The sequence below is a fragment of the Leucopleurus acutus genome (assembly GCF_964270905.1).
Source record: "Leucopleurus acutus genome assembly, chromosome: 12".
NCBI lineage: Eukaryota > Metazoa > Chordata > Mammalia > Artiodactyla > Delphinidae > Leucopleurus > Leucopleurus acutus.
This window is the reverse complement of record NC_139154.1, coordinates 18,218,150-18,245,231: the sequence shown is the minus strand read 5'-3', so window position 1 is coordinate 18,245,231 and position 27,082 is coordinate 18,218,150. Positions and strand designations below refer to the sequence as shown.

General features: G+C 43.1%; 1 protein-coding gene and 1 pseudogene across 3 annotated transcripts in view; one reads left to right on the top strand and one right to left on the bottom strand.

Moving 5' to 3' along the window:
• VWA3B (von Willebrand factor A domain containing 3B) overlaps positions 1 to 27,082 on the bottom strand; it is a gene marked incomplete at both ends in the record, with an annotated part of 205,589 nt that overhangs the window by 138,169 nt on the left and 40,338 nt on the right. For both annotated transcript variants that reach the window (XM_082851818.1, XM_082851817.1), the window contains one exon: positions 25,044 to 25,159. In XM_082851818.1, the coding sequence (XP_082707944.1) occupies positions 25,044 to 25,159 (116 nt within the window). The remainder of the gene's footprint in view (positions 1 to 25,043; positions 25,160 to 27,082) is intronic.
• Positions 14,599 to 15,217, top strand: LOC309969836 (protein mago nashi homolog 2-like; annotated as a pseudogene). The gene has a single exon. The product of its transcript is annotated as a protein mago nashi homolog 2-like (transcript).

The window sequence follows — 27,082 nt, the reverse complement described above, 5'->3', positions numbered from 1 at the left end:
GCTCAAGGAGCAGAGGCTGGCCAGCATGCTGGGCTGAGCTGGCCGAGGGGAGTCCAGGCTCAGAAGGAAGAGGCGATCACAGATCTACTAATGATGGCTGATGGTGGGAGACAGGGCTAGAAGTGAAAGGTGTTCAGCTGCCTAACCCTGGTCTGGAACCATGAGGGGGTCCTGAGCTGTGGGTTGTGGCTGTACATATGAAACACGCTAAAGTTAAGACTGCCCCTCAAGTGTCTGCATCTGCCTCTTCTTCTTCCTTCCCCTCCCTTCCCCTCCCCTCCCCTTCCTCCTCCTCTGGTATAAGATACCAGCTCTGGCTTGAAGTGGGAGCTCAGAGCTCCAACCACGGCCATCAGCCTGGGTGCTCATCCTACCACTGGATGTCTTGCATTCTCAACTCTGAAGAGCCTGGCGTGGAAAATGAGTCCACTGTCAGCTTCACCGATGAGTCCGGATTTTGAGCTAGCCACATCAATGCCAAAATGATTGACTTCTGTTTAGGCTGGTGCCAGGCCCTCAGTGAAAAATTTTACTCTAATGTGATTTTCTCAGTCCATACTTACTATTTCAGTTTAATTAAAATGTTGAGGACAAAACAGGAAGAGAAAAACCAAAGTAAAAGATGAGGTCTGCTCCGAACCCTAGAGATCAGAAGCCTTTTTCCTTCCTGAGAGGGAGCCCCCAGACCACTACGTAGACCCCTCACTCTGGGCCCACAAGGCTTTCCTAACTTAAGGAGCAGCTTCCCATGGAATTAGGACTGTACCCCTTAAAGATACAGTCCCTGGAAAGGACCAGCAGTTAAAGTTCCTTCCTAAGTCAGCAATAACCCAGCTCTCATGCAGAACAATCCATCCCATCCAATCATGAAAGCTTCCGAGAACTGAAAATTACCACATCCAACTGACAAATATTCCTGCACCATTCACACCTCTCACTGCGCCCAATTTGACAATAGGGAAGTGGGGGGAAGTCATGCCGAGAAAGGGCCCCACAGTATAATCCTAGGTACCACCGCTAGTAGATGAACAGGTGCTCCTGATTTCCTCTAGAAAGGTCCTGGTCACCTAGCCTTAATATAAACCTTGGAAATGGATCCACCTCCAATCGGGACGCAGCTAATCAGTACAGTATTCACTTCCTACTTCCAAATTCCGATTCCCATCCATCACTATGCATGCGAATAAACTGGTTAGTATCATAACTAGTCTGAAAATGCTCACTGTCCTGTTGGATTATTTTACTTTCTAGAGCCAATGTCTACAATAAAAGCCCACTTGGAATCCTAAAAGGAAACTAATATTAATTGAATGTCATTTTTGTACTAAACATTACCATGGGTGTTATATGCCTTAACTCCCCCAACAATCATATGAGGTAAATGTGATTTTTCCCATTTTTACAACTAAGAGAACATAGCTCAGAAAGGTTAGGTAACTTACCTAAAGTCACACAAGTAGTTAGTGGCAAAACTAACTAGGGTTTGAATCCAGGTCTGACTCCAAAGTTGATTCACTTTCCAGCAAACGCTGTTTGCCAGAGCCAAAAAAAAGCATCATGCAGGAACAAAACATTGTGAGAGCTTTTGCACTACTGTTTCGCAAATATTCATTTCCCTCCCCACCTCAGTGTGAGCGAAGTAGATGTCCTCATCTGCTTGATGTGGGACTTGGTCATGTCACTTGCTTTGGCCAACAGAATATGAGTGGGTGTGACATGAGCAGAGGCCGTAAGTAGGGCTGCACGGCTTGGCCTGGCGCTTGTGCCCATTGCTCATGCTGACGGCCGCAACAGAACTATATCCTGGAGAGCACTAGTTAAAGGAGGACACGTCCCTCCTCAATTAATCAATCTGCAGTTGACCTGTAGACCTGTGAGCAAGAAATAATGGCGAAAGTATTACTAATTTGATGAAAACTATACACCAGCAGGTCCAAGAAGCTCAATGAACCCCAAGGACAAGACACAGCCGTCAGGCTTGGAGGGGAGACTCAGTGGCAGGCTTTGCTCTTGAAAAGAAATGTTGAGAAGCTTCAGGAGGCAAAAGGAAGAAACAGAAGGGAGGAGCCGGGGAGAATGTATGTCACTCTTTCCTCCTCCAGTGGCTCAGCAGCAGCTATTAAAATATCACCTAATGAGGACTTAACTGGTGGTCCAGCAGTTAAGACTCCACACTCCCAATGCAGGGGACAGGGTTCGATCCCTGGTCATGGAACTAAATCCTGCATCCGTGCCGCAACTGAAAGATTCCCACATGCCACGACTAAAAAGATCCTGCGTGCCACAACTAAAGATCCCGCACGCCACAACTAAGACCGGGCGCAGCCAAATAAATAAATAAATATTTTTTTAAAAAAATATCACACCTAATGAAGAGTATGTGAGGAGGATGGTGGGAGGGAATAAAGAGAGGAGCTGAATTTTCATCCAGACTAGCATGGAAAAACTAGACACAGCGCCAGGCAAACAGAGGATCCCAGGGGGCAAGGAGAATAGAAGGGTATCCCCCCTCCCCTAAGAGTTCTCAGAAATCCAGGGGAAGGTCTTTGGACAGCACCTGGCCACAGAATCAGAGGTGAGAGGCAATTTACTCTTGATTCCTGAGGCAGGCAGGCACCACCATATGCACAAGAGCTCAGCGGGGCTGATGCAGTAGGTGCCATGAACCTTAGTCCTCTTCCCGTCCTCTCTCTGAATATTCCTGACAGCCAAAGAAAACTGCCCAGGAACTCTTAGGAAGTAATGCAGAAACAAATTTTAATGTAATGCACTATTTAAGGTACCACCCTAGGCAGCACATATTGCCTGTGTCAAAACACTGGAAAAGCTTTCTATCGCCCAAAAAGAGCAGTCCTGGGAAAATGAGCAGACAGGAAAACATTCAGTCTGGGGGGGAAATTCTTCCAAGTACATATAAGAATCCAAAGCAGGCACAGAATAAAGAAATGATTGTACACGATGTATCTAGTGCTGTCTTTGCAAGGAAGCAAGAAACAAGACAAAATTGTTCTCAGCCTACAACTACTTTTTGCTATCTCAGGGGAAGACGATGATGTACGGATTTGCCCCAAAACATGAGGCCTAAAAGTTCGTTAAAATTCACACATAATTAACTTATTTGTAGATACTATTACAATTCATTTATCAAACCCACTACAAGAAATGCAGATTCCTACAAATAGCTTTTTATCAACAAGTATCACACATCAAAATTAAGTGAAATAAGAACTTGTAGCTATGCATTTATCTAATCTATCCAGTCTCCACTAATCTGAGTTGGAGTAGTCCAAAGGACTTCGGAAACCTTAGAGAATAATTATAGCCTTTTAAATCTTGAATTGATAATGGGCACAAATGCAATATAATTGGTCCAAATTTTTAAAGGCTTTTTAATACATTGGCAAGGAAAGCTGCAGTAAGCAAACTGCTGATACAACTCAATAATTTTTTTAAATATCTTTATTAGAGTATAATTGCTTTACAATGGTGCGTTAGTTTCTGCTTTATAACAAAGCAAATCAGCTATACATATACATATATCCCCATATGTCCTCCCTCTTGCATCTCCCTCCCACCCTCCCTATCCCACCCCTCTAGGTGGTCACAAAGTACGGAACTGATCTCCCTGTGCTATGCGGCTGCTTCCCACTAGCTATCTATTTTACATTTGGTAGTGTATATATGTCAATGCTACTCTCTCACTTCGTCCCAGCTTACCCTTCCCCCATACCATGTCCTCAAGTCCATTCTCCATTCTCTACATCTGCGTCATTATTCCTATCCTGCCCCTAAGTACTTCATAACCATTTTTTTCTTTTTAGATTCCATATATATGTGTTAGCATACGGTATTTGTTTTTCTCCTCCTGACTTACTTCACTCTGTATGACAGACTCTAGGCCCATCCACCTCATTACAAATAACTCAATTTCATTTCTTTTTATGGCTGAGTAATATTCCATTGTATATACTGCCACATCTTCTTTATCCATTCATTTGTTGATGGACACTTAGGTTGCTTCCATGTCCTGGATATTGTATACAGAGCTGCAGTGAACATTGTGGTACATGACTCTTTTTGAATTATGGTTTTCTCAGGGTATATGCCCAGTAGTGGGACTGCTGGGTTGTATGGTAGTTCTATTTTTAGTTTCTTAAGGAACCTCCATACTGTTCTCCATAGTGGCTGTATCAATTTACATTCCCACCAACACTGCAAGAGGGTTCCCTTTTCTCCACACCCTCTCCAGCATTTATTGTTTGTAGATTTTTTGATGATGGCCATTCTGACTGGTGTGAGTTGATACCTCACTGTAGTTCTGATTTTCATTTCTCTAATGATTAGTGATGCTGAACATTCTTTCATGTGTTTGTTGGTAGTCTGTATATCTTCTTTGGAGAAATGTCTATTTAGGTCTTCTGTCAATTTTTGGATTGGGTTGGTTTTTTTTGATATTGAGCTGCATGAGCTGCTTGTAAACTTTGAAGATTAGTCCTTTGTCAGTTGCTTCATTTGCAAATATTTTCTCCCATTCTGAGGGTTGTCTTTTCGTCTTGTTTATGGTTTCCTTTGCTGTGCAAAAGCCTTTGTTTCATTAGGTCCCATTTGTTTTTGTTTTTATTTCCATTTCTCTACAAGGTGGGTCAAAAGGATCTTGCTGTGATTTATGTCCTAGAGTGTTCTGCCTAGGTTTTCCTCTAAGACTTTTATAGTGTCTGGCCTTACATTTAGGTCTTTAATCCATCTGGAGTTTATTTTTGTGTATGGTACTAGGGGGTGTTCTGATTTCATTCTTTTACATATAGCTGTCCAGTTTTCCCAGCACCACTTATTGAAGCGGCTGTCTTTTCTCTATTGTATAGTCCTGCCTCCCTTATCAAAGATAAGGTGACCATATCTGTGTGGGTTTTTCTCTGGGCTTTCTAACCTGTTCCATTGATCTATTATTTCTGTTTTTGTGCCGGTACCATACTGTCTTGATTACTGTAGCTTTGTAGTATAGTCTGAAGTCAGAAAGCCTGATTCCTCCAGCTCTGTTTTTCTTTCTCAAGATTGCTTTGGTTACTCGGTGTTTCCATACAAATTGTGAAATTTTTTGTTCTAGTTCTGTGAAAAATGCCATTGGTAGTTTGATAGGGATTGCATTGAATCTGTACACTGCTTTGGGTAGTAGAGTCATTTTCACAATATTGAATCTTCCAATCCAAGAACATGGTATATCTCTCCATCTGTTTGTATCATCTTTAATTTCTTTCATCAGTGTCTTATAGTTTTCTGTATACAGGTCTTTTGTCTCCAGAGGTAGGTTTATTCCTAGGTATTTTATTCTTTTTGTTGCAATAGTAAATGGGAGGGTTTCCTTAATTTTTCCTTCAGATTTTTCATCACTGGTGTACAGGAAAGCAAGAGATTTCTGTGCATTAATTTTGTATCCTGCTACTCTACCAAATTCATTAATTAGCTCTAGTAGTTTTCTGGTAGCATCTTTAGGATTCTCTATGTATAGTATCATGTCATCTGCAAACAGTGACAGCTTTACTTCTTCTTTTCCGATTTGGATTCCTTTTCTTTCTTTTTCTTGTCTGATTGCTGTGGCTAAAACTTCCAAAACTATGTTGAACAATAGCAGTGAGAGTGGGCAACCTTGTCTTGCTCCTGATCTTAGTGGAAATGGTTTCAGTTCTTCACCATGAGAACAATATTGGCTGGGGGTTTGTCATATATAGCCTTTATTATGTTGAGGTAAATTCCCTCTATGCCTACTTTCTGGAGGGTTTTTATCATAAATGGGTGTTGAATTTTGTCAAAAGCTTTTTCTGCATCTATTGAGGTGATCATACGGTTTTTCTCCTTCAGTTTGTTAATATGGTGTCTCTCATTGATTGATTTGCATATACTGAAGAATCCTTGCATTCCTGGGATAAACCCCACTTGATCATGGTGTATGATCCTTTTAATGTGCTGTTGGATTCTGTTTGCTAGTATTTTGTTGAGGATTTTTACATCTGTTTTCATCAGTGATACTGCCTGTAGTTTTCTTTCTTTGTGATATCTTGCTCCCAAAGTCCAATGCCTCAGTTTGGGATGATTCATTATCTATTCAGGTATTCCACAGATGCAGGTACATCAGGTTGATTGTTGAGATTTAATCCACTGCTCCTGAGGCTGCTGGGTGAAATTTCCCTTTCTCTTCTTTGTTCGCACAACTCCTGGGGTTCAGCTTTGGATTTGGCACCGCCTCTGCGTGTAGGTCACCTGAGGGCGTCTGTTCTCCACTCAGGACGGGGTTAAAGGAGCAGCTGATTCGGGGGCTCTGGCTCACTCAGGCCTGGGGGAGGGAGTGGTATGGAATGCAGGGCCAGCCTGCTGCGGCAGAGGCTGGCATGATGTTGCACCAGCCTGAGGCGCACCATGTGTTCTCCCAGGAAACTGTCCCTGGATCACGGGACCCTGGCAGTGGCGGGCTGCACAGGCTCCCGGGAGCGGAGGTGTGGACAGTGACCTGTGCTCACACACAGGCTTCTTGGTGGTGGCAGCAGCAGCCTTAGCATCTCATGCCCGTCTCTGGTGCCCGAGCTGATAGCCGCGGCCTGTGCTCGTCTCTGGAGCTCATTCAGGCTGTGCTCTGAATCCCCTCTCCTCACGCACCCTGTAACAATGGTCTCTTGCTTCTTCAGCAGCTCCAGACTTTTTCCCGGACTCCCTCCCGGCTAGCCGTGGCACACTAGTCCCCTTCAGGCTGTGTTCATGCAGCCAACCCCAGTCGTATCCCTGGGATCCGACCTCCAAAGCCCGAGCCTCAGCTCCCAGCCCCCACCCGCCCCGGCGGGTGAGCAGACGAGCCTCTCAGGCTGGTGAGTGCTGGTCGGCACCCATCCTCTGTGCGGGAATCTCTCCGCTTTGCCCTCTGCACCCCTGTTGCTGCGCTCTCCTCCATGGCTCTGAAGCTTCCCCCACTCCGCCACCCGTAGTCTCTGCCCACGAAGGGCCTTCCTAGTATGCGGAAACTTTTCCTCCTTCACAGCTCCCTCCCACTGGTGCAGGTCCCGTCCCTATTCTTTCGTCTCTGTTTTTCCTTTTCTCTTTTGCCCTACCCAGGTACGTGGGGAGTTTCTTGCCTTTTGGGAGGTCTGAGGTCTTCTGCCAGCATTCAGCAGGTGTTCTGTAGGAGTTGTTCCACATGTTGATGTATTTCTGATGTATTTGTGGGGAAGGAGGCGATATCCAGGTCTCACTCCTCTGCCATCTTGAATGTCTCCTCACAACTCAATCTTTTATTTGCTTTCTAATTATATCACTAGACCTACCCAAATCTACACTAATAAACAGGGTAGGGGAGGAGTGGAGAAAAGAAAAACGAGAAAGGAAGAAAGGAAAATATATTGGGGGCAAAAAATGAAAAGCTTTAAAAGCCAGTGTATAGTATGAGAAAAAGCATGGATTGAATAAGACAGCACAGAAACCAAGAATACATGTGCTCCCATGTGTGTGTGTTGAAAAAGTGTGTGTTGAATAAGACAGCACAGAAACCGAGAATATACATGCTCACCACTTAGAATATTCAGTCCAGCAATACACAAAATGAAGGTTTATTCGGATAACATCAAACCCATTTTTCACATCTACAGTAAATATACAGGGCAGAGAGAAAAACAAATTGAATGTCAAAAGGTCATTACCAATCAAGAGTAGAGTGCGACAGGGCAATGCAGCAGAGTAGATGGCCCAGGGCAAGCCCACCACATACAGGAATGTAATATTGCAAAGGAATCCACATACATCAGTGGAGAAAGAAAGATTAATAAGTGAATGGTGTGAATATCTTTTTTGGTGGTGTATTTCTTTCTGTACTTTAGACTTCTTGGGGAGATAGATTTCTAGTAGTGAAAATACTGGATCAACATGATTAAACATTTTGGGGTCATGTCTCACACTGAATTGCTTTCCAAAATAAGTTTTAAGACAATCTAAGTCACATCAGCAGTGTATATGGAATACCCATTTCACTGAACCTGAATTAGCATAAAAATAATATCTCACCGTTTCCAGTTGAATTTGCTTTGATGAAGAAATTAATGTCAATTAGTAGTGAACAGTAGTGAAATTGAACATTTTTGTATTTAACTTCTTTTGCCCATTTATCTGTTGGGGTCTGCCGACTTGGTTCAGAAAGGCAAGAGGGAGAGCATCACAAACTATCACTCAGAGAAAACTTATTTGCAGGAACCACTCTCAGCAACAGCAAAGAAGAGTGCGTTTAGCCATGAAGCATAGCCCCTTCCCCACACCATCTCCCATATGAACCACCAGAAGATACCTACCTTGTGTCCTTTCAGTGGTGAATAGTAAAGAGGAAGCCAGCACACAGCATCCAAAGAACAACATAAGAAAAAAATGAGGCAAAGAGCAGCAAAATTACCAAGAGATGAATAACACTCACTAAAAACGTTATCAGGGAATACATGAAAATTATGATCCAATATTTCACCATGAATTTAAAAATATATATGAAGCCATCATCTCCTTGAAGGAAGAAAACAAAGCAGACATGCAAAAACTCAAGAATGTGATGGCAAGATAACAGGAAGAGATGAAATAGGAAAAAGTCAGGAAAGAAGAAAAAAATCACAGAAATTAAGATGAAAATGGTGGGAAATCAACAAAGAAAATATATGCTGGAACTCACTATAATAAACTAGACAAGGTGAACACAAGCAGAAATAAAGTATTCCCAAACATCAGCGAGAAAATAATAGGAGACAGTCAAAGGAGAGCTATCGTACTTTATACACAAAGTGAGTCACCAAGAAAGAAGAAAATCAGCCTGGCACAACGGTTAAGAAAATGAAGTATTTGACTTCATGTCAATGAAGTGAATGTGAATTTGGACAAGTTTCTTAACCACTTTCTTTCTTGGTTTCCCCGTCACTAAAATGAGGATAATGTTAGTACCTACTCCATAGGGCTGTTAGGAAGTTTAAGTGGGTTAAAATATGATATGAGGCTGGAACAGTGCCTGGCATATTCCAAGCAATGTCCAAGTGTTTGTTAAATTTAAAAATAGTAATAAATAAAACAACAGGGCAGAAGAAGTATTTTAAAGTATAATTCAAGGAAACTTGCCTGAAATAGAAGTCTTAGAGGTTCATATTAAAGGGCACACTACATACCAGGGAATATCAACCACAGCAGTCAACGCTGAGACATATCCTAGGACTTAGTGGATTTAAAGATAAAAAAAAGAATCCTTTGGAGCAAAATGGCCAAACAAGATATCCCTTGATCATATCCCGGCCTCAACAACAATAACTTGGCATCCACCCACGGACAAAAGTGCCTTCACAGGAGCTTTGAAAGTGTCTTCATAGGAGCTTTGGGATCCAGATAGGAGATGGCGAAGTCCAAGACCAAGGAGAGGTGTTTTGAGAAGGCAGGTCTGCCCCATGCTGCTGACTTACCAACCATGCTCCCCGCTACAGAAACAGAAACAGCTTTGTGCCCCTGAGAACTTGACTACAGCCCTGTTTGGCTTGGTCCTGTCTCCAGCACCACATGCCGAAGGACCCAGGAGGAGCCATGCTCACCCGAGCATCAGGTGATAGACAGACAGCCCTCGGTCCCAACTGTGGACCCTAAATTGGCCCGTGAACCAGTTCCAGCCGCTCTTGGCCACAGTCTGGGAGCCCCTGGAGGTAAGCCCCCAAACTCAGTCAGACTGTGGATTCTCAAGAGGTCCTGTAATTGGGCTCCAGCCCATCCCAGCCATTGTCCACAGTCTTGCTAGCACAGGGATCCTGCAGGAGAAATACCTGTCTATACCCCCAGAGATCCAGAAAGGGCCCCATACTTGCCTCTAAACCCCTCACAGCCTCCATCTGCCAGCAGTCCTTAGGGTCCAGGGCCCCAGTGGGAGACTCTCCAGTCTGAACCCCCAGAAGGGCCCGGTACTGGGCTCCAACCTCAACACAGCTTCAGTCCACCAGCAGACCTGCCAGCAAGGGACCCAGTAGTACACACTACTGTCTGTGCTCCAAGAGACTCTGAAAAGGACATATACTCAGTTCCAGGTCCTCCCAGCCTCAGTCCACACCACTGAGCCCAACCTGCCCAGGGACCTGGTGGGAGACATACACATCTGTGCCTCCAGGGCCAGGTCTGCAGACCTCAAACCTGGCTATAGAATCTCAAACAACCCTGGGGCCCCATTCCAGCCTCTCTCAGCCATGGTCCAGGGCCAGTCCTGCCCACCTAGGGGCCCATCCAGTGACCAGGCATCAGTCCTCCCAGGGATCTAGTGGGAGCCATGCCCCCTGCACACCTAGTAATAGACCTGCTGTCTAAGGACCCAACTGTGGAACCTGAAGAGGATCCTTATCCCAGAACACCCTACTGAACAAGGTACTGGAGGCAGTCCCATTCACCCAGAGATGAGACAGGATCCACACCTGTCCCAGCCCCTGATAACAAGCCTGCCAACTGAAGATCCCACTACAGACCCAGCAACAGCCATATAACTGGGTCTAACCCAGCACAACTGAGATTTCAGAGGTAGTCCATCAGCCCAGGGAACAGACAGGAGAAGGTTTTTACCTATGGAAACTAGTCTGTAAAGAGTGGAAGAAGTGTATGCTTCTTCAAATGTACAGATACCAATGCAAGGCTACATGAATCATTAAGAACCAGGCAAAGATGACACCATCAAAGGAATTAATAAAGATCCAGTAACTGACCCCAAAGAAATGGAGACCTACAGATTACTTGAAAAAGAATTCAAAATAATCATCTTAAAGAAACTCAGTGAGGGCTTCCCTGGTGGCGCAGTGGTTGAGAGTCCACCTGCCAATGCAGGGGACGCGGGTTCGTGCCCCGGTCCGGGAAGATCCCACATGCTGTGGAGCGGCTAGGCCCGTGAGCCATGGCTGCTGAGCCTGCGCATCCGGAGCCTGTGCTCTGCAACGGGAGAGGCCACAGCAGTGAGAGGCCCGCGTACCACACACACAAAAAAAAAAAGAAACTCAGTGAAATGCAAGAACACAGATAACTAAACAAAATCAGGAAAACAATGCATGAACAAAATGAGTTTAATAAAGAAACAGAAACCATAAAAAAGAACCAAAACAGAAATCCTGAACCTGAAGAATAAAATGTCAGAACTGAAAAATTCTTTAGAGAGCCTCAACAGTAGACTTGATCATGAAGCAGAATCAGAAAACTTGAAGACAGATGATTTGAAATTAGCCAATTATAAGAACAAAAAGGAAAAAGAATGAAAAAGAGTGAAGAAAACCTATATGTATTATGAGACACCTTCAAGCAAATGAATAGTCACAACACAGGAGTCCCAGAAGGAAAAGACAGAAAGGGGCAGAAAGATTATTTAAAGAAATAATAGCTGAAAATTTCCCAAATCTAGAAAGAGATATGGACCTCTAAGTAGAAGAATCTCAAAGGATCCCAAGGACCCCAAGCAAGACCAACCCAAAGAAGATCACTCTGAGACACACTATCATCAAAATGTAAAAAGTCAAAGATGAAGAGAAAATTTTGAAAGCAGCAAGAGAAAAATGACTTATCATGAACAAGGGAACCCCCATAAGGCTATCAGCAGATTTCTCTGCAGAAAGTCTGCAGGCCATGAGGGAATGAGCTGATATGAAATATTCACAGTGCTAAAAGCAAAAAACTGCCAACCAAGAAAACTATACCCAGCAAAACTGTCCTTCAGAAATGAAGGAGAGATAAAGAATTTCACAGACAAACAAAAGCTAAGGAAGTTCATCATCACTACATCTACCTTACAGAAATGCTAAAGGGAGTTGAAATGAAAGGATGCTAAGTAACAACTTAAAAATACATAAAAGTATAAAACTCACTGGTAAAGGTAATTATATAGTTCAATTCAGAATACCCAAATGCTGTAATCATGGTGTGTAAACCACTTTTATCTCTAGCACAGAAGTTAAACAATAATATTAAAAACAACTATAATAAGCTACAATAATAAATAAGCTACAATATGTATAAGCTATAATTATATACAGTATATAAGCTACAATAATTTGTTAATGGATGCACAAGATAAAAAGACCAATAGCATAAAATGTGGGGAGGAGAGAGTAAAAGAGTAGTGGTTTTGTATGCAATTGAAAGTAAGTTGTTATCAGCTTAAAACAGACTGCTATATCTTACAAGATGTTTTACGTAAGCCTTGTGGTGGCCACACATATACAAAAAATACAACAAAGACCTTTAGTAGTTACACAAAAAATAAAGGAATTAAAGCATACCATTACAAAAAGGAAGACAGTAAGAGAAGAAGAAAGGAACAAAATAACTAAAAAAGTCATAAAATAACATAATGGTAATAGTAAGTCTTTATCTATCAATAATTACATTAAATGTAAATGGACTAAATTCTCCAATCAAAAGACACAAAGTGGCTGAATGGATAGAAGAAACATCCAACAACATGCTGCCTATAGGAGACTCACTTTAGCTTTAAGGACACACATAGGTTGAAAGTGAAGGGATGAAAAAAGATGTTCCATGCAAATGGTAACCAAAGGAGAGCAGAAGTGGCTATACTTATATCAGATAAAATAGCCTTTCAATCAAAACTGGTCACAAGAGACAAAGAAGGTCACTATGTAAAAAGGGACCAAGTGATAAAGAGACCAAGTCATTAAGAGGATATAACAATTGTAGGTATATATGCACCCAACACTGAAGCACCTAAATATTTAAAGCAAATATTAATAGAACTGAAGGGAGAAATAGATAACAATGTAATAATAGTAGGGAACTTCAATACCCCACATTCAACAATGGTTACATCACCCAGACAGAAAATAAATAAGGAAACACTGTACTTGAACTATTCCTTAGACCAAATGGACCTGAGACACATACAGAACATACCACCAACAGCACCAGAATACACATTTCTCTCAATTGCATCTGAAACATTCTCCAGGATAGATCATATATTAAGTCACAAAATAAGCTTGAGCAAATGTAAGGAAACTGAAATCATACCAAGTATCTTTTCCAACCATAATAGTATGAAACTAGAAATTAATCAAAAGAGGAAAATGGAAAATTCACAAATGTGTGGAAATTAAACAACACACTCCTGAACAAATGAGTCAAAGAAGACATCAAAAAAGGAATCAAAAAATATCTTGAAACAAATAGAAATGGAAACACAGAACAAAAAAATATCAAAACTTATGGAGTGCAGCAAAAGCCATTCTAAGAGGGAAGTGTATAGCAACAGCACCTACATTTAAAAGATAAAAAGAAAGATCACAGATAAATGACCTAACTTTACACCTCAAGGAAATAAAGAACTAAATGAGTCCAAAGATGGCAGAAGTAACAAAGATCAGAGCAGAAATAAACGAAATATAGCCAGGGAAAACAATAGAAAAGATCAACAAAACTAAGACGGTATTCTGAAAAGATAAAATTGACAAACCTTTAGCTAGACTAAGAAAAAAGAGCAAAGACTCAGTGATCATGAGTTGCCTGTGCCCTGGTCATCGACAGTACAGGCAGAGGAGTTACTGAAAGACATTTTTCCATGTTTGAAGGGCCCAGCTGTCCCTTCCAAACCCTGGATCTTTCACACACTATCTTTTTTCTCCTGCCATTCCCTTCAGAGCTCAGGCCTTTGCTGCCCCCCTCCGTGATATGGTGACCAGGCTGGCGCCCAGATTGCAGGGATTCACTTTGTCTTTGAAGTTAAGGAGTCTCTTGGCAGAAATCAGTCAACACATCTATATTTGGATCTCACACTGGAACGAGTTCAGGTCGGTTCGGTGGGAGGTAGAAACCCTGTGACAGTGCCTTTGCTTAGTAGACTCCACAGATGCAACATGGTGCCCCCAAGAGGCATGCCTGGCTCCCAGGTAACAGGTCAGCCTTAGATCTGGAGATTGTTGAGGAAGTCCCATGAGTCAGTGACCTTGGGGTGATGTGGGATCTGGGATTGCTGGTATTTCTCCCCAAGATTCCTATTGTTCGTGGACACCAGTGGGGCAGAGAATGGACAGTGAGGTCTCCATGTGAAGAGCTCCCTGCTGCCTGCTCAGAGCATCACAGGAGAACTGTTCACTCAGCATGAGAGATCAGGGGCAAAGCACTGGGACTGGGGGCTTGGCATCCCCTTTAGCTGGCTCTGAGTCCTGACAGCAGTGCCCTTGGAAGGCCAGGGAAGGCTGACCCTGGTCCCTCTGCTGTGCCTGGATGACTTCAATAACCAAGAGATTTTTTCTTGAGTTGGCAGCTGCTCCTCATCATCATTTTCTCTCCATCCATCCATTCAATAAACCATATGGACCCATCCACCCCCAAAAAAAGAGCAAAGACTCAAATAAAATTAGAAATGAAATCTAAATATGACACAATAGAAATACAAAGGATCATAAGAGACTATTATAAATAATCACATGCCAACAAATTGGATAACCTAAAAGAATGGATAAATTCCTAGAAATATAGAAACTACCAACACTGAATCATGAAGAAAAAGAAAATCTGGGCCAGGTGCCTGGAGGCACGTCAGCTGGTCCTTCGGCGGGCTTTTCGGGGACAAGGATGGCTATAGCCAGTGATTTCTACCTAAACTACTATGTAGGGCATAAGGGCAAGTTTGGACACGAGTTTCTGGAGTTTGAGTTTTGGCCAGATGGAAAACTTAGATATGCCAACAACAGCAATTATAAAAATGATGTCATGATCAGAAGGGAGGCTTATGTACACAAGAGTGTAATGGAAGAACTGAAGAGAATTATTGATGACAGTAAATTACAAAAGAAGATGATGCTTTGTGGCCTCCCTCTGACAGGGCTGGCCGGCAGGAGCTTGAAATTGTAATTGGAGATGAACACATTTCTTTTACCACATCAAAAACGGGTTCTCTTATTGATGTTAATCAGTCAAAGGATCCTGAAGGCCTTCGAGTATTTTACTATTTGGTACAGGACGTGAAATGTTTAGTTTTTAGTCCTACTGGATTACATTTCAAGATTAAACCAATCTAAATTGTAAAAAAAAAAAAAAGAAAATCTGAACAGATTAAGAATTAATACCAATCCTCCTCAAGCCCTTCCAAAAAACTGAAAAAGAGGGAGCACTTCCAAGCTCATTTTATGAGGCCAGCACTAGCCTTATACCAAAGCCAAATAATGACACTACAAGAAAAGTTTACTATAGACTAATATCACTAATGAATATGTCTGCAAAAATTCTCAACAAAATACTAGCAAACCAAATTCAACATCACATTAAAAGGTTCATACACTATGATCAAGTAGGATTTATCCCTGAGATGCAAAGATTGTTCAACATACACAAATTAATAAATGTGATACACCAAATCATGATTCTCTCAATAGATGTAGAAAAAGCATTTCACAAAATTCAACATTCTTTCATGAAAAATGAACATCAAGTGAACTCTCAAGAAATTGGGTACAGAAGGAATATACCCCAACATAATAAAAACCATATATGACAAACTCACAGCTAACATACTCAGTGGTGAAAGGTTGAAAGCTTTCCCACTAAGATCAGGAACAAGAAAAGAGTTTCCACTCTCACTACTCCCATTCAGCATAGTACTGGAAGTCCCAGCAAGAGCAATCAGGCAAGAAAAATAAATAAATACATCCAAATCAGACAGGCAGAAGTAAAATAGTCTCTGTTTGCAGATGATATGACCTTAAAAACTCCACCAAAAACCCTATTAGAACTAATAAACAAATTCAGTAAAGTTGCAGGATACAAAATCAACAGGCAAAAATCAGTTGTGTTTCTGCATACTAACAGCAAATTATCTGAAAAAGATATAAAGAAAACAATCCCACTTATAATAGCATCAAAAATAATAAAATATTTAGAAATAAATTTAAATAAGATGTTGAAAGATCTGTACACTGACAAATTATAAGACATTGATAAAAAATAAATTGATGAAGACACAAATAAATGGAAAAAAATCTCTTGTATGTGAATTAGAATAATTAACATTGTTAAAATGTCTATATTACCAAAAGCCATCTATAGATTCAAGGCAATTCCTATTAAAATTCCAAAGGGGGCTTCCCTGGTGGCACAGTGGTTAAGAATCTGCCTGCCAATGCAGGGGACAGGGGTTCAAGCCCTGGTCCGGGAAAATCCCACATGCCGTGGAGCAACTAAGCCTGTGCGCCACAACTACTGAACCTGCGCTCTAGAGCCCGCGAGCCACAACTACTGAGCCCGCATGTCACAGCTACTGAAGCCCGCGCACCTAGACCCTGTGCTCCCAACAAGAGAAGCCACCGCAATGAGAAGCCCATGAGCTGCAATGAAGAGTAGCCCCCACTTGCTGCAACTAGAGAAAGCCCGTGAATAGCAACGAAGACCCAACTCAGCCAAAAATTAAATTAATTAATTAATTTTTAAAAATTCCAAAGGCATTTTTCACAGAAATAGAAAAAACAATCCTAAAATTCATATGGAACCACATAAGACCCTGAATACCCAAAGCAATCCTGGGAAATAAGAACAAAGCTGGAGGCATCATGATTCCTGATTTCAAGCTCTATTACAACACAATAGTAATCAAAACAATATGATACTGGCATAAAAGTGACACACAGACCAATGGAACTGAATAAAGAACCCAGAAATAAACCCATGCATATACAGTCAACTAATACCTGACAAGGGAGCCAAGAATCCTCAACAGAAAAATTATAGTCTCTTCAATAAATGGTGTTGGAAAAACTGAATATGCACATGCGGAAGAATGAAATTGGACCCCTATATTATACCACTCACCAAATTAACTTGAAACAGATTAAAGACTTAAACATAAGACTTGAAACTGTAAAATACTAGAGGAAAACAGGGGAAAAGCTCCTTGATACTGGTTTTGGCAACAATTATTTTGGATATGACACCAATAGAGCAAGCAACAAAAGCAAAAATAAACAAGTGGGGCTACATCCAACTAAAAATCTTCTGCACAGCAAAAGAAACAATCAGCAAAACAAAAGTCAACTTACAGAATGGAAGTAAATATTTACAAACCATCTATCTTAGAGGAAGTTAATATGCCAAATATATAAGGAACTCATACAACTTAATAGCAAAATACAAACAATCCAATTAAAATGGACAAAGGATTTGAATAGATATTTTTCCAGAAAAGATATACAAATCGCCAACAGATACATGGGAAGGTGCTCAACATCACTAATTACCAGGGAAATGCAAAAGATATCCCCACACACCTGTTACAATGGCTATTATCAAAAAGATAAGAGACAACAGTGTTGGTGTGGAGGTAGAGAAAAGAGAACCTTTGTGCCCTGTTGGTGCGAAATGTGAATTGGTGAAGCCACTATGGAAAACAGGATGGAGGTTCCTCAAAAAAATTGAAAATAGAACTACCATATGAACCAGCAATCCCACTTCTGGGTATATACCCAAAGGAAATGAAATTACTATTTTGAAGAGATATCTATACTCCCGTGTTCATTCCAGCATTATTTACAATATTCAAGACATGGAAGTAACCAAAGCATCCACTGACAGATGAATGGATAAAGAAAATGTGATTTTATATATTTTTTTATGGGTACAAAAATTTGAAATATATCAATGCAGTATTACTCATCCATGAGAAAGAAGGAAATCCTGTCATTTGCAACAACATGGATGGACCTCGAGGGCATTATGCTAAGTGAAATAAGTCAGATAGAGAAAGACAAATACTGTATGATCTCAGTTATATGTGGAAACAAAAAAAAGCCAAACTCATAGAAAGAGAGAGTAGAATGGTGGTTGCCAGGGGCTGGGGCTGAGAGAAATGGGGAGAAATTGGTCAAAGGGTCCAAACTTTCAGTTATTAGATGAATAAGTCCTGGGGATCTAATGTACAGTGTGGTGACTACATTTAACAATACAGTATTATACACTTGAAGGTTTCTAATTGAATGTTCTCACCACACGCAAAAAAACGTAATTATGTGAGGTGATGGATGCATTAACTAAGCTTATTGTGATAATCATTTCACAATATATATGTGTATTACATTGTACACCTTAAATTTTCTCAATACTATATGTCAATTTTATCTCAATGAAGCTGGTGGAATAAAAGAAACCTCTGAGCAACCAGGCAAAAAGATAAAGTCACTTACAAAAGAAAAAAATCAAGTTGGCCTTGGATTTCTTCTCGGCAGCACAGACTATGAGAAGACACTGCAGCACCACCCATAGCACACACAAGACAAACAAAAAGTGAGCCAAGGGCGTTCTATCCAGCCAAGCTGTCCTTTAAGTATAAAAACGTAGAAAAGAACATTTGGAAACCCTGGGCATATTGTTCCTCTGATTCCCTCCTTGAGGAAACTATTAGAAGATAAATTTTAGCCAACCAAGAGGGGGCTGGGGAAACCAAAGGAGATGGACTACAAGTGAGAACAGAATGTACTTAATAGCAGAAATATTAAAACTAAAACAAACATGGGAATTGGGATGACAGAAGAAAAGTAAAAGTGATAAAAAAAACTTAGTCTTTAAGGGCTTTCCTGGTGGCGCAGTGGTTGAGAGTCCGCCTGCCGATGCAGGGGACATGGGTTCGTGCCCCGGTCCAGGAAGATCCCACATGCCGCGGAGCGGCTGCGCCCGCGAGCCATGGCCGCTGAGCCTGCGCGTCCGGAGCCTGTTGCTCCGCAACGGGAGAAGAACTTAGTCTTTAAGTTGCTTACCTAGTAGTAATAACAGTAGGGTTACCCACAGGATGATGATGGTCATGGCAGTAACAGCAGTTATAATTATTGACTGGCTAACCATGAGCCAGGTACTACATAAAACACTGTGTGTGTGTGTGTGTGTGTGTGTGTGTGTGTGTGTGTGTGTGTGTGTGTATACACACAGTGTTTCATACAGTGTATACACACATATACACATATATACACACACGCATATATATATCTATACATATATATCCCTAACAACCCATAAGGTAAACATCATCATCCCCATTCATAACTAAGAGAGCTAAAGCTCAGATTAGTTAAGTACCTCGACCACGATCACACAGCTAAGTGACAAATCCAAACCCAGGCCTGACTCCAAAGCCCAGGCTCTTGGTTTTACCGCATTTGCGTTCATTGAACATAGGACAGAGCCTTATTCCCCTCTGCCTCCTCATCATTTAACACAACTAATATCATATAATAATAACAATCTATTTTTCCCGTTTTATAGATGAGGAAAGGAAGCAGAAAGGTTAAATGACTTTCCCAAAGTTTCACAGCTACGTAATCGACGGGGCAGCTAGCATGGCTCTACAGCAGCGCTATCCAATACTAATTCAATGGTAGGTGAACCACAAGTATAATTTCCAATTTTCTAGTAGCCATATCTTAGAAAAAACTTAATTTTATTAATATATTTGACGTAACCCATATGTTCCTATTATCATTGTGACATATAATCTGTATTAAAAACTATTCATGTCATAATTCACATGTTTTCCTCACTTAGTCTTTGAAATCCAGGGTGTATTTTATACTTACAGCACATCTCAAATCGGACTCACATTTCCATGCTCAGTAGCCACATGTGGTCAGCGGCTCCCATATTTAACAGAGCAGCTCCAAAGCTACATGTGGCACCAACTTAACAACGCACGAACTCTCCATTTTCCATTCTCCAGCATCAATTCCTGAAGTGTTATTTTATAAAATCAAGAAACAAAGTAACTAGTTATATTATCTACCTCCACAGAAAACCCATCCTGGGGTTAGGGTTTCACTCTTATAAAAAGGTCGTATTTATGCGTGTCGTTGGATCATATTTTTGATGGTAATCTGTTCTCCCTCTACTTTCTCTTCCCTACCCACTCCCTCCACATTCAAGCAGCCATTCTCTCCTTGCCCCAAAGAAGGCAGAGCAGAAAGATGAAATAGGCTGCAAGACATTCTGGCTTTTTCCTTTTAAGCCTAACCCCTGAGGAGAGGCGCTGGGGTTTACAGTGCAGGCAGCTTTAAGAAGCAGGAGGTAGAGAGGAGTCATCCCAGATTAGAAGGACATTCCCCTTGGCTTGGGGGGAGAGGAGGAGAGCATCCCAGGAGAGGGTGGGAACTGGCTCCGTGTCTTTGCAGCACCTTGGGAGCAAGGCACAGGGTGAACGGGGGTGGGGCAGAGTCTGCAAACGACTCCCACATCCAAAGCCAGCACGGGAGCAGCAGAGAACTGCTCAACCTGGACTGGCCGTGAGACGGGGACAATGGGTATTTATAGGGCGGTTTGCAGGAAGAGATGTCTAATTACTAGAGACCCCTCCCGATGCCTTAGCACTGCCTAGGATCTCCAAGCTGTGGGAAAAGCTCAGGAGGAGTCCCTGGGAATGACTGGGGTTAATTTCCCCCCAATCCACTGGGATAGAAGGGCACTGGAATCAAAAATTAAACTGAATTCTAGAAATCAAAGCAAGTGTCTGGCTGGACTTGTTTTTGTGACCAGACACTCATATCTGCCACTTAGGGGGCCTCACTTGAGCCTGTCAGGGGCAGTGGGCAGTGTCCCCCCACAAACCATTACACCGGAGCCAGTTCATCTCCAGTGGACGGCTGTAACCCAGGAGGAACTGGAGTGCTGAGGTGTGTGGCCTCTCAGAAGTCACTGCCGACTTGGGGAACACCAGTGGCCTGGGATGAAACCGAGTTTCAAAGAATATCACGGAATACGTTTAAGTCCTGATCAGACACAAAGCAATCAGCAAAAAGGCCACTTGTTGGAGTCTGCTTAAATGATGAGTTTCCCTGACTCCCTGAGAAGACCCAGAAATAGAGGGGTGTAGAAGATGATTTTCAGGCCACTATTTCAGACTCTGAGGAAAGAAGGACTATTTCAGCAGCAGCAGTAGCCATAGCTCTACTAGACAGGACAGATGAAGACCATCACTGCAGCCAAGCCCTGGCTGACACTGTAACAGGAAGAACAAATCTGACTCCATGTTAGATCTGTTCCTCTTACTGTAACCCTTTGTGCTTTGTTGCTTGTGCTTAATCATACTGGCTCTGCACCTTTTGTAAGAGAATGTTGCCTGTAGCCTGAAAGATACAGGATAGCCTACTCTCAGGGCTCTGACCTTTGAGAGTCCATTCATACAGAGATAAAAGGTTGCAGGACAGAGAATAACATTTGCCTTGTTGGAGGTTTACAGGAACATCGTGACCTGACCTATGTGGACAGCTGCAAGAGCAAAGGAATCCAACACCAAGAAGTCTGCAACAACTAACCACACCCCTCCCTCACCTGGCCTTTAAAAGTGCTTTGCTGAAACCCTTCAAGCAGTTTGGGGTTTTTTGGGCACAAGCCACCCATCTCCTTGTGTGTCCCTGCAGTAAACCTTTCTCTGCTCCAAACTCGGACATTTCAGTACTGTTTGGCCTCACTACGGATCAGGCACATGAACTTGCATTCAGTAACACCATGTTTAAGGACTTTAGGAAGAGAGGCAGGAGCACTGTCCACAGATCTCTACAAGCCAGGTGTCAAGACAAGGAGACCCCCGCTACCTGCCCATCAGGCCTACTCCTTAACCTGCGGTCAGTGACTGCTAGGAGACTGGGGGGGAGGGAGAGCCCAGACCCAGCGCAAGAATGGGGAAAGTGTTGCTCAGTCCTGGAGAGAAATCTTTCCCAAGGAAAAATGCCTGGAGTTCGGGGAAAGTCAACATGCCTCTGTTTTATTTTGCTTATAAGTGAGATGAATATTTCACAGTACACAGAGACTGTGAAGAGAACCCACACTCATTAACGGGGAAGGAAAGCCAAACTTCAGGGGACTGGGTGGCTCAGAGGAGCTCCAGAAGGTAGCATCATCACTCTGGTCCCACAGCAATCTAGGCTCTGTTGGCACCCTTTCCCCTCCCCAGTAAATAGTCAAAGAGAGCGGTTAAACAGAGAAAGAGGCAAGGACACCTACATGGAAGGTGCTGGCTACACAGCAGAGCAGCCACCCCCCTGCTGTATGCCCCGTGAATATGAACATGAGCAGGGACCCACCCAACTCTGGGCGGAAAGCCAAGGGGAAGGATGGCCATGAGGAGGAAGAGTGTAGAGCTGCAGCTTCAGGTCAGCGTCACCTGCCATATTAGATCCCCCACCCTTCTTACATCTAAATCACAGATCCTGCTCCCCCCAGTGAGGGGAATCCATCCGAGGCTGATGGAGCATTCCTACACGGGATGGAGCCTGCGCCGGAAGAAAGCAGAATTTCTAAGGCAGACAGTCATCCCTGGAAGGGAAAGGGGAGAGGTCTACTCAGTGCCCAGGTTCATGAACTCAACTCCTGGGAGCCTGAGATTATGACCCACCCAGCCAAGTGCTGCCAACGTCCTGGGATCCGGGTGCAAAGCCACTGCTCCAGCCCTGCCTTCGTGCAGGTGAGAAGCCATTCCTTTCTAGAAACAGACAGATTTGCTTCAGGAGATGTGGATGGCTGGGATCATGTCATGAGATAGTATGAGATATTGCACCCTACACACACACACACACACACACACACACACACACACACACACACACACACACACACACACACACACACACACCCCAGAATATTATTCGGCCCTTAAAAGGAAGGAAATTCTGACTCATGCTATGACATGGATGAACCTTGAGAACATTATGCTAAATAAAGTAAGCCAGTCACAAAATGACACGTATTGTATGATTCCACTTACATGGGGCATCTAGAGCGGTCAGATTCAGAGACAGAAAGTAGGATGTTAAGTGCTGAGGGCTGTGGGGAGGGACAAATGGGAAGTTGTTTAATGGGTACAGAGTTTCAATTTTCCAAAATGGAGAGAGTTCTGGAGACTGGGTTGCACAACAAGGTGAATGTACTTGACACCTCACTACTGAATTTAGGGAATATACTTAACACTTAGAAATGGTTACAATGGTAAATTTTATGTTATGTACATTTCACAACAATTTTTAAAACTATTATTTTGACTACAGAGGTTTTTTGCATTGATGTGGTACATGGGGTGATGGTAACTCACAGGCTAAAAAGCCAACTATGTAGAAACCTCAAAGTCAGAAACAGCAGGACATTTCTTTCAGTTGCCAGTTCACTTCTCTGAGCAATGCTTCTCTAGCCCCTCACTTGATAGTCTGTCTTTTCTACACAACAGAAGGCAAAATTGTCTCCCGAGGAGACACCCTCCCTTCCCAAACTAGAGAGGGCCTGAGGAAACTCATACTGATAAATGCTTGAGACAAATGATGGGGAAGGAGGGAGGGGAAACTGATCAGGGAAAGATTGGAGAACTGCCTCTGAGCCCGAGTGAGGTTGAAAACCACACATTTTGCAAACAAGAATCGTCTCAAGGATTTCTGGCCAGTTTTTGAGTGGGAGAGGTAGGCTCTGAAATGTTGGCATTCCTGGGACATTCTGATGGATTGAGGAGACAAGATCACATATTTAGGATCTGGGACACTCTTCCCAAATTCAGAACATGTGATCACTGAAATGGCATTAGAATGGCAGGCCACGCTCTGAGCATTTCATTCTAAGAAAAATGTTTTTATCTGTAATCTGATTCGTATGCTTCACAGGGGTTGGAAAGACGGTGGTTGTTGAAAATGTAAGCTATGCAGCCAGACATGCTTCCCTCTATAACTAAGTTGCCAAGGAACACAGAGGCCCAAATGAAACCCCATTTATGGTCATTGGCACACCTTGGGGAGCTGGTGACATCTCACATTCTTTAACTTCATTGATTCATTGCCCACTAGGCTTAATCTTGTAAATTACTTTCAAAGGCATGGCATACATCCTAAATTACTTTTTTTCTTAGATTAGCATCAATCTTGCTTATCAATTGACATTTTCTCAAATTCCCTGGAAATGTCCACCTCACCATCAGAGCAAAGCTGTAAGTTACCTAAGGCAGCGGCCCTGACAAGCTGGACGGGAACCTCTCCCCAGCTCTGCTTTGGGGCACTAAGAATCTGAATCCACAAAGTGTGTGTCTAGGACACACTCTGTGATTCAGCCCTCTGCCTGGGTCTCCACCTGACCCCCTAGCCCAGGATTGCAAATGCCTCCTACCCAGTCCCAGGGCCCTTCTCCCAGGAGCCTTTGCAACACTGTTATGTAAACAGAGGAAACTTGCAAGCACGTGTATCCTGCAGCTTCTCCCCCAGCCCCAAACAACCCCCAAAGAGTAATTCCTGCCTTGTTTGAAGCTAGAAATCCTTCTGTTGATTAGTAAAAACGAGCAGGAAGGTGGAGGTGGGGATGGGCTTTCTCAGACTTCTAACCACCCCCGCGCTGCATCATGTCACGGTCCCACAGGAGCTGCCGTCCCTGCTCTTCTCGGCGGCGTTTACTCAGTGTAGTTGGCACTTGGCAATTTCATCAGCTCCCCGAAGAAACTCCCATCTCCTGCTTCCTGAGGAACCTTCTAGTGCTGGTTTCCCGAATCACAGTACTATTTCTCACTTATTTCCTGACCTCGTTCTCTACGCCTGTTAAACTCTCTGATCACATCCTTTGAATGAAAGGGGAAGTTCATTCAGCCTCCATAGAGGTTCCTGTGTGGCCTTGGCCCTCACAAGAGGCAGGTCCATCCCTCATGTGCATGTAGAAACACCGCCATCACTGATGGGGAAGCAACAGAAAACCCACGAGAAGCGAGGGCATCCTCGCTACAGCTTCCAGCCAACCTGGGCAACAGAGCAGCTCTGCCTTGCCAAGAACTAAGAGTGCGCTGACACGTCTGGGGCCAGGTCTCTAGAAGTTTCCCAAGTTAGGAAACACATCTCACTGAGGCCACTTCCCTAGGTAATACACTTATGCCTGGTTGCCAGGCTGCCAAATTCCCCACTAACATCCAAGAACTCTGCCCTTGCACCACAGGAATAATACAAAAGGTACGGTGAGTCCTGCCCTAGAGCTAAGGCTAGGGATCATCTGAAGTTATTAAGACATAAAGTACACTGTTTCTTTTCCATCCCAGGTACCTGGAGGGAGTTTTCCTTTCAGTTTCCTTGAATTCCAAGTAATTACACTGTCGCCATCCTTAATGGGGAAGGCAGGAAGTTCCACGCACTCTGTTCTCTCTGCAAATGCATGGAATCTGAAACAGGAAGAGATATGCCACGTCAGGCTAGTAAGTGGTATCTGCGCATTATCTATTCATCCTCCCAAGACTGGGAACTTGCTCTTCTGTGGTGCTAGGCATCTTCCAAGTGTTCACTGCTTTTCCCTGTGCCTTGTCAATTCCCACAAATAAAAGACAGGAAGGTGGAAGGCACCAGAGAATTGCGGAGCCATTGGGATTTTAACTGATGACTCTTCTGTTCATTAGAGGATACTTAGCTCAACCAAAGGGTATTTATCGACCCTGGAAAAATGATACCCTGTGCTTAGACTTATCCTTTTGTTCCCAGGGTTCAATCATGTAAACACAGTTTGGACAAGCCCAGAGGCTAATGAGGGGCCCAACAGTGCCCAGAGCCCTGCGGGTTCACTGTTGAAAGCTGGTGACAAGAGGCAGCGTTGGCTCATCTGCCCACTGCTGAGGGGCTTCAGTCAACTTTCACTTGGCAAATACACACCTCCCCAGGACCTGAGCATCAGCACTAATGAGAAGAACTCAGTGTGGGCACGTTTTTAAGGCAGCCTCTCAGAGTGTGGTCCTAGGAGCAGCACCTGGGAGCAGGCTAGGGATGCACATTCCCCGGGCCCCACCTGATCTGCCGAGTCAGAATATGCACTTTAACAAGATCCCCAGGGGATTCATAAGCAGCTTGAAGCTAAAAAGGCGCTCATGTACCAATGTTCATAGCAGCACTATTCACAACAGTCAAGACATGGAAGCAACCTAAATGTCCACTGACAGAGGAATGGATAAAGAAGATGTGTGTATATATACAATGGAATATTCCTCAGCCATAAAAAAGAATGAAATAATGCCATTTGCAGCAACACGGATGGATCTAGACATTATCATACAAAGTGAAGTGAGCCAAAGACAAATATCATACGATATCACTTATACGTGGAATCTAAAAACAAGATACAAATGGACTTATTCACAAAACAGAAACAGACTCATAGCATAGAAGACAAACTTGTAGTGACCAAAGGGGGAAGGGGGGGAGGCATAAATTAGGAGTTTGGGATTAAAATATGTACACTACTGTATATAAAATAACCAACAAGGACCTACTGTATAGCACAGGGAACTATACTCAATATCTTGTAATAACCTATAATGGAAAAGAATCTAAAAAAGAATATATATATATACACATGTATACATATATACACATATATGTGTATAAAACTGAATCACTTTGCCGTATACCTGAAACTAACACACCATTGGAAATCAACTGTATTTCAATTAAAAAAAATTTTTTTAAGCACTGGTGTAGTGTTCCAGGTGATGATGGGCTAAATCGCACCCTCAAAGCCAGTTGTCTGGAATCCAAAAAATCAGTAATAGCAGGAAATTTCTTTCAGATGGCAGAGGAGATCTCTGAGTAACGCTCCTCCGGCCTCTCAAGAGTACCATCCCTGCCTATCACCACTCATGACGCAAAAAGAACCCTGAAACATGAGCTGGGATGGACAGAAGGATGGGCAGATGGCGGGAGAGGTCTGTGGGCCTTGCCTGGGCCATAGAAGGCCTCAGTCTCGTCTATTTCTAAAGGGTTTCAGGTGACACTGGGACAATGAAAGCAGGGGCTTCCTCCAAAACAGAAATGCCCAGTTTCCTTCGTCCCATTGTTACCAACCCGGGTTCTCAGGCTCTTTAATCAATAGAAATTGATAAAAGAGGCCAGAGAAATTCAGGCAAGGCTTTATTGGTACTCTTGCTGCAGCACAAGGGCATGAAAACAAGTAGCAGGTTCCCTTGCTAAGCAGTGAAGGTGGAGGCGGATCAGTGGGTGGAGCTGGAGGGGGGGCTTAGGTGGTCTGCCCACCCCCTTGGTGGTGCTGTGCGCAGGGATCATGCTCAGGACCCTGCTTTTGCTCCCAGGCCCTCAGAAAT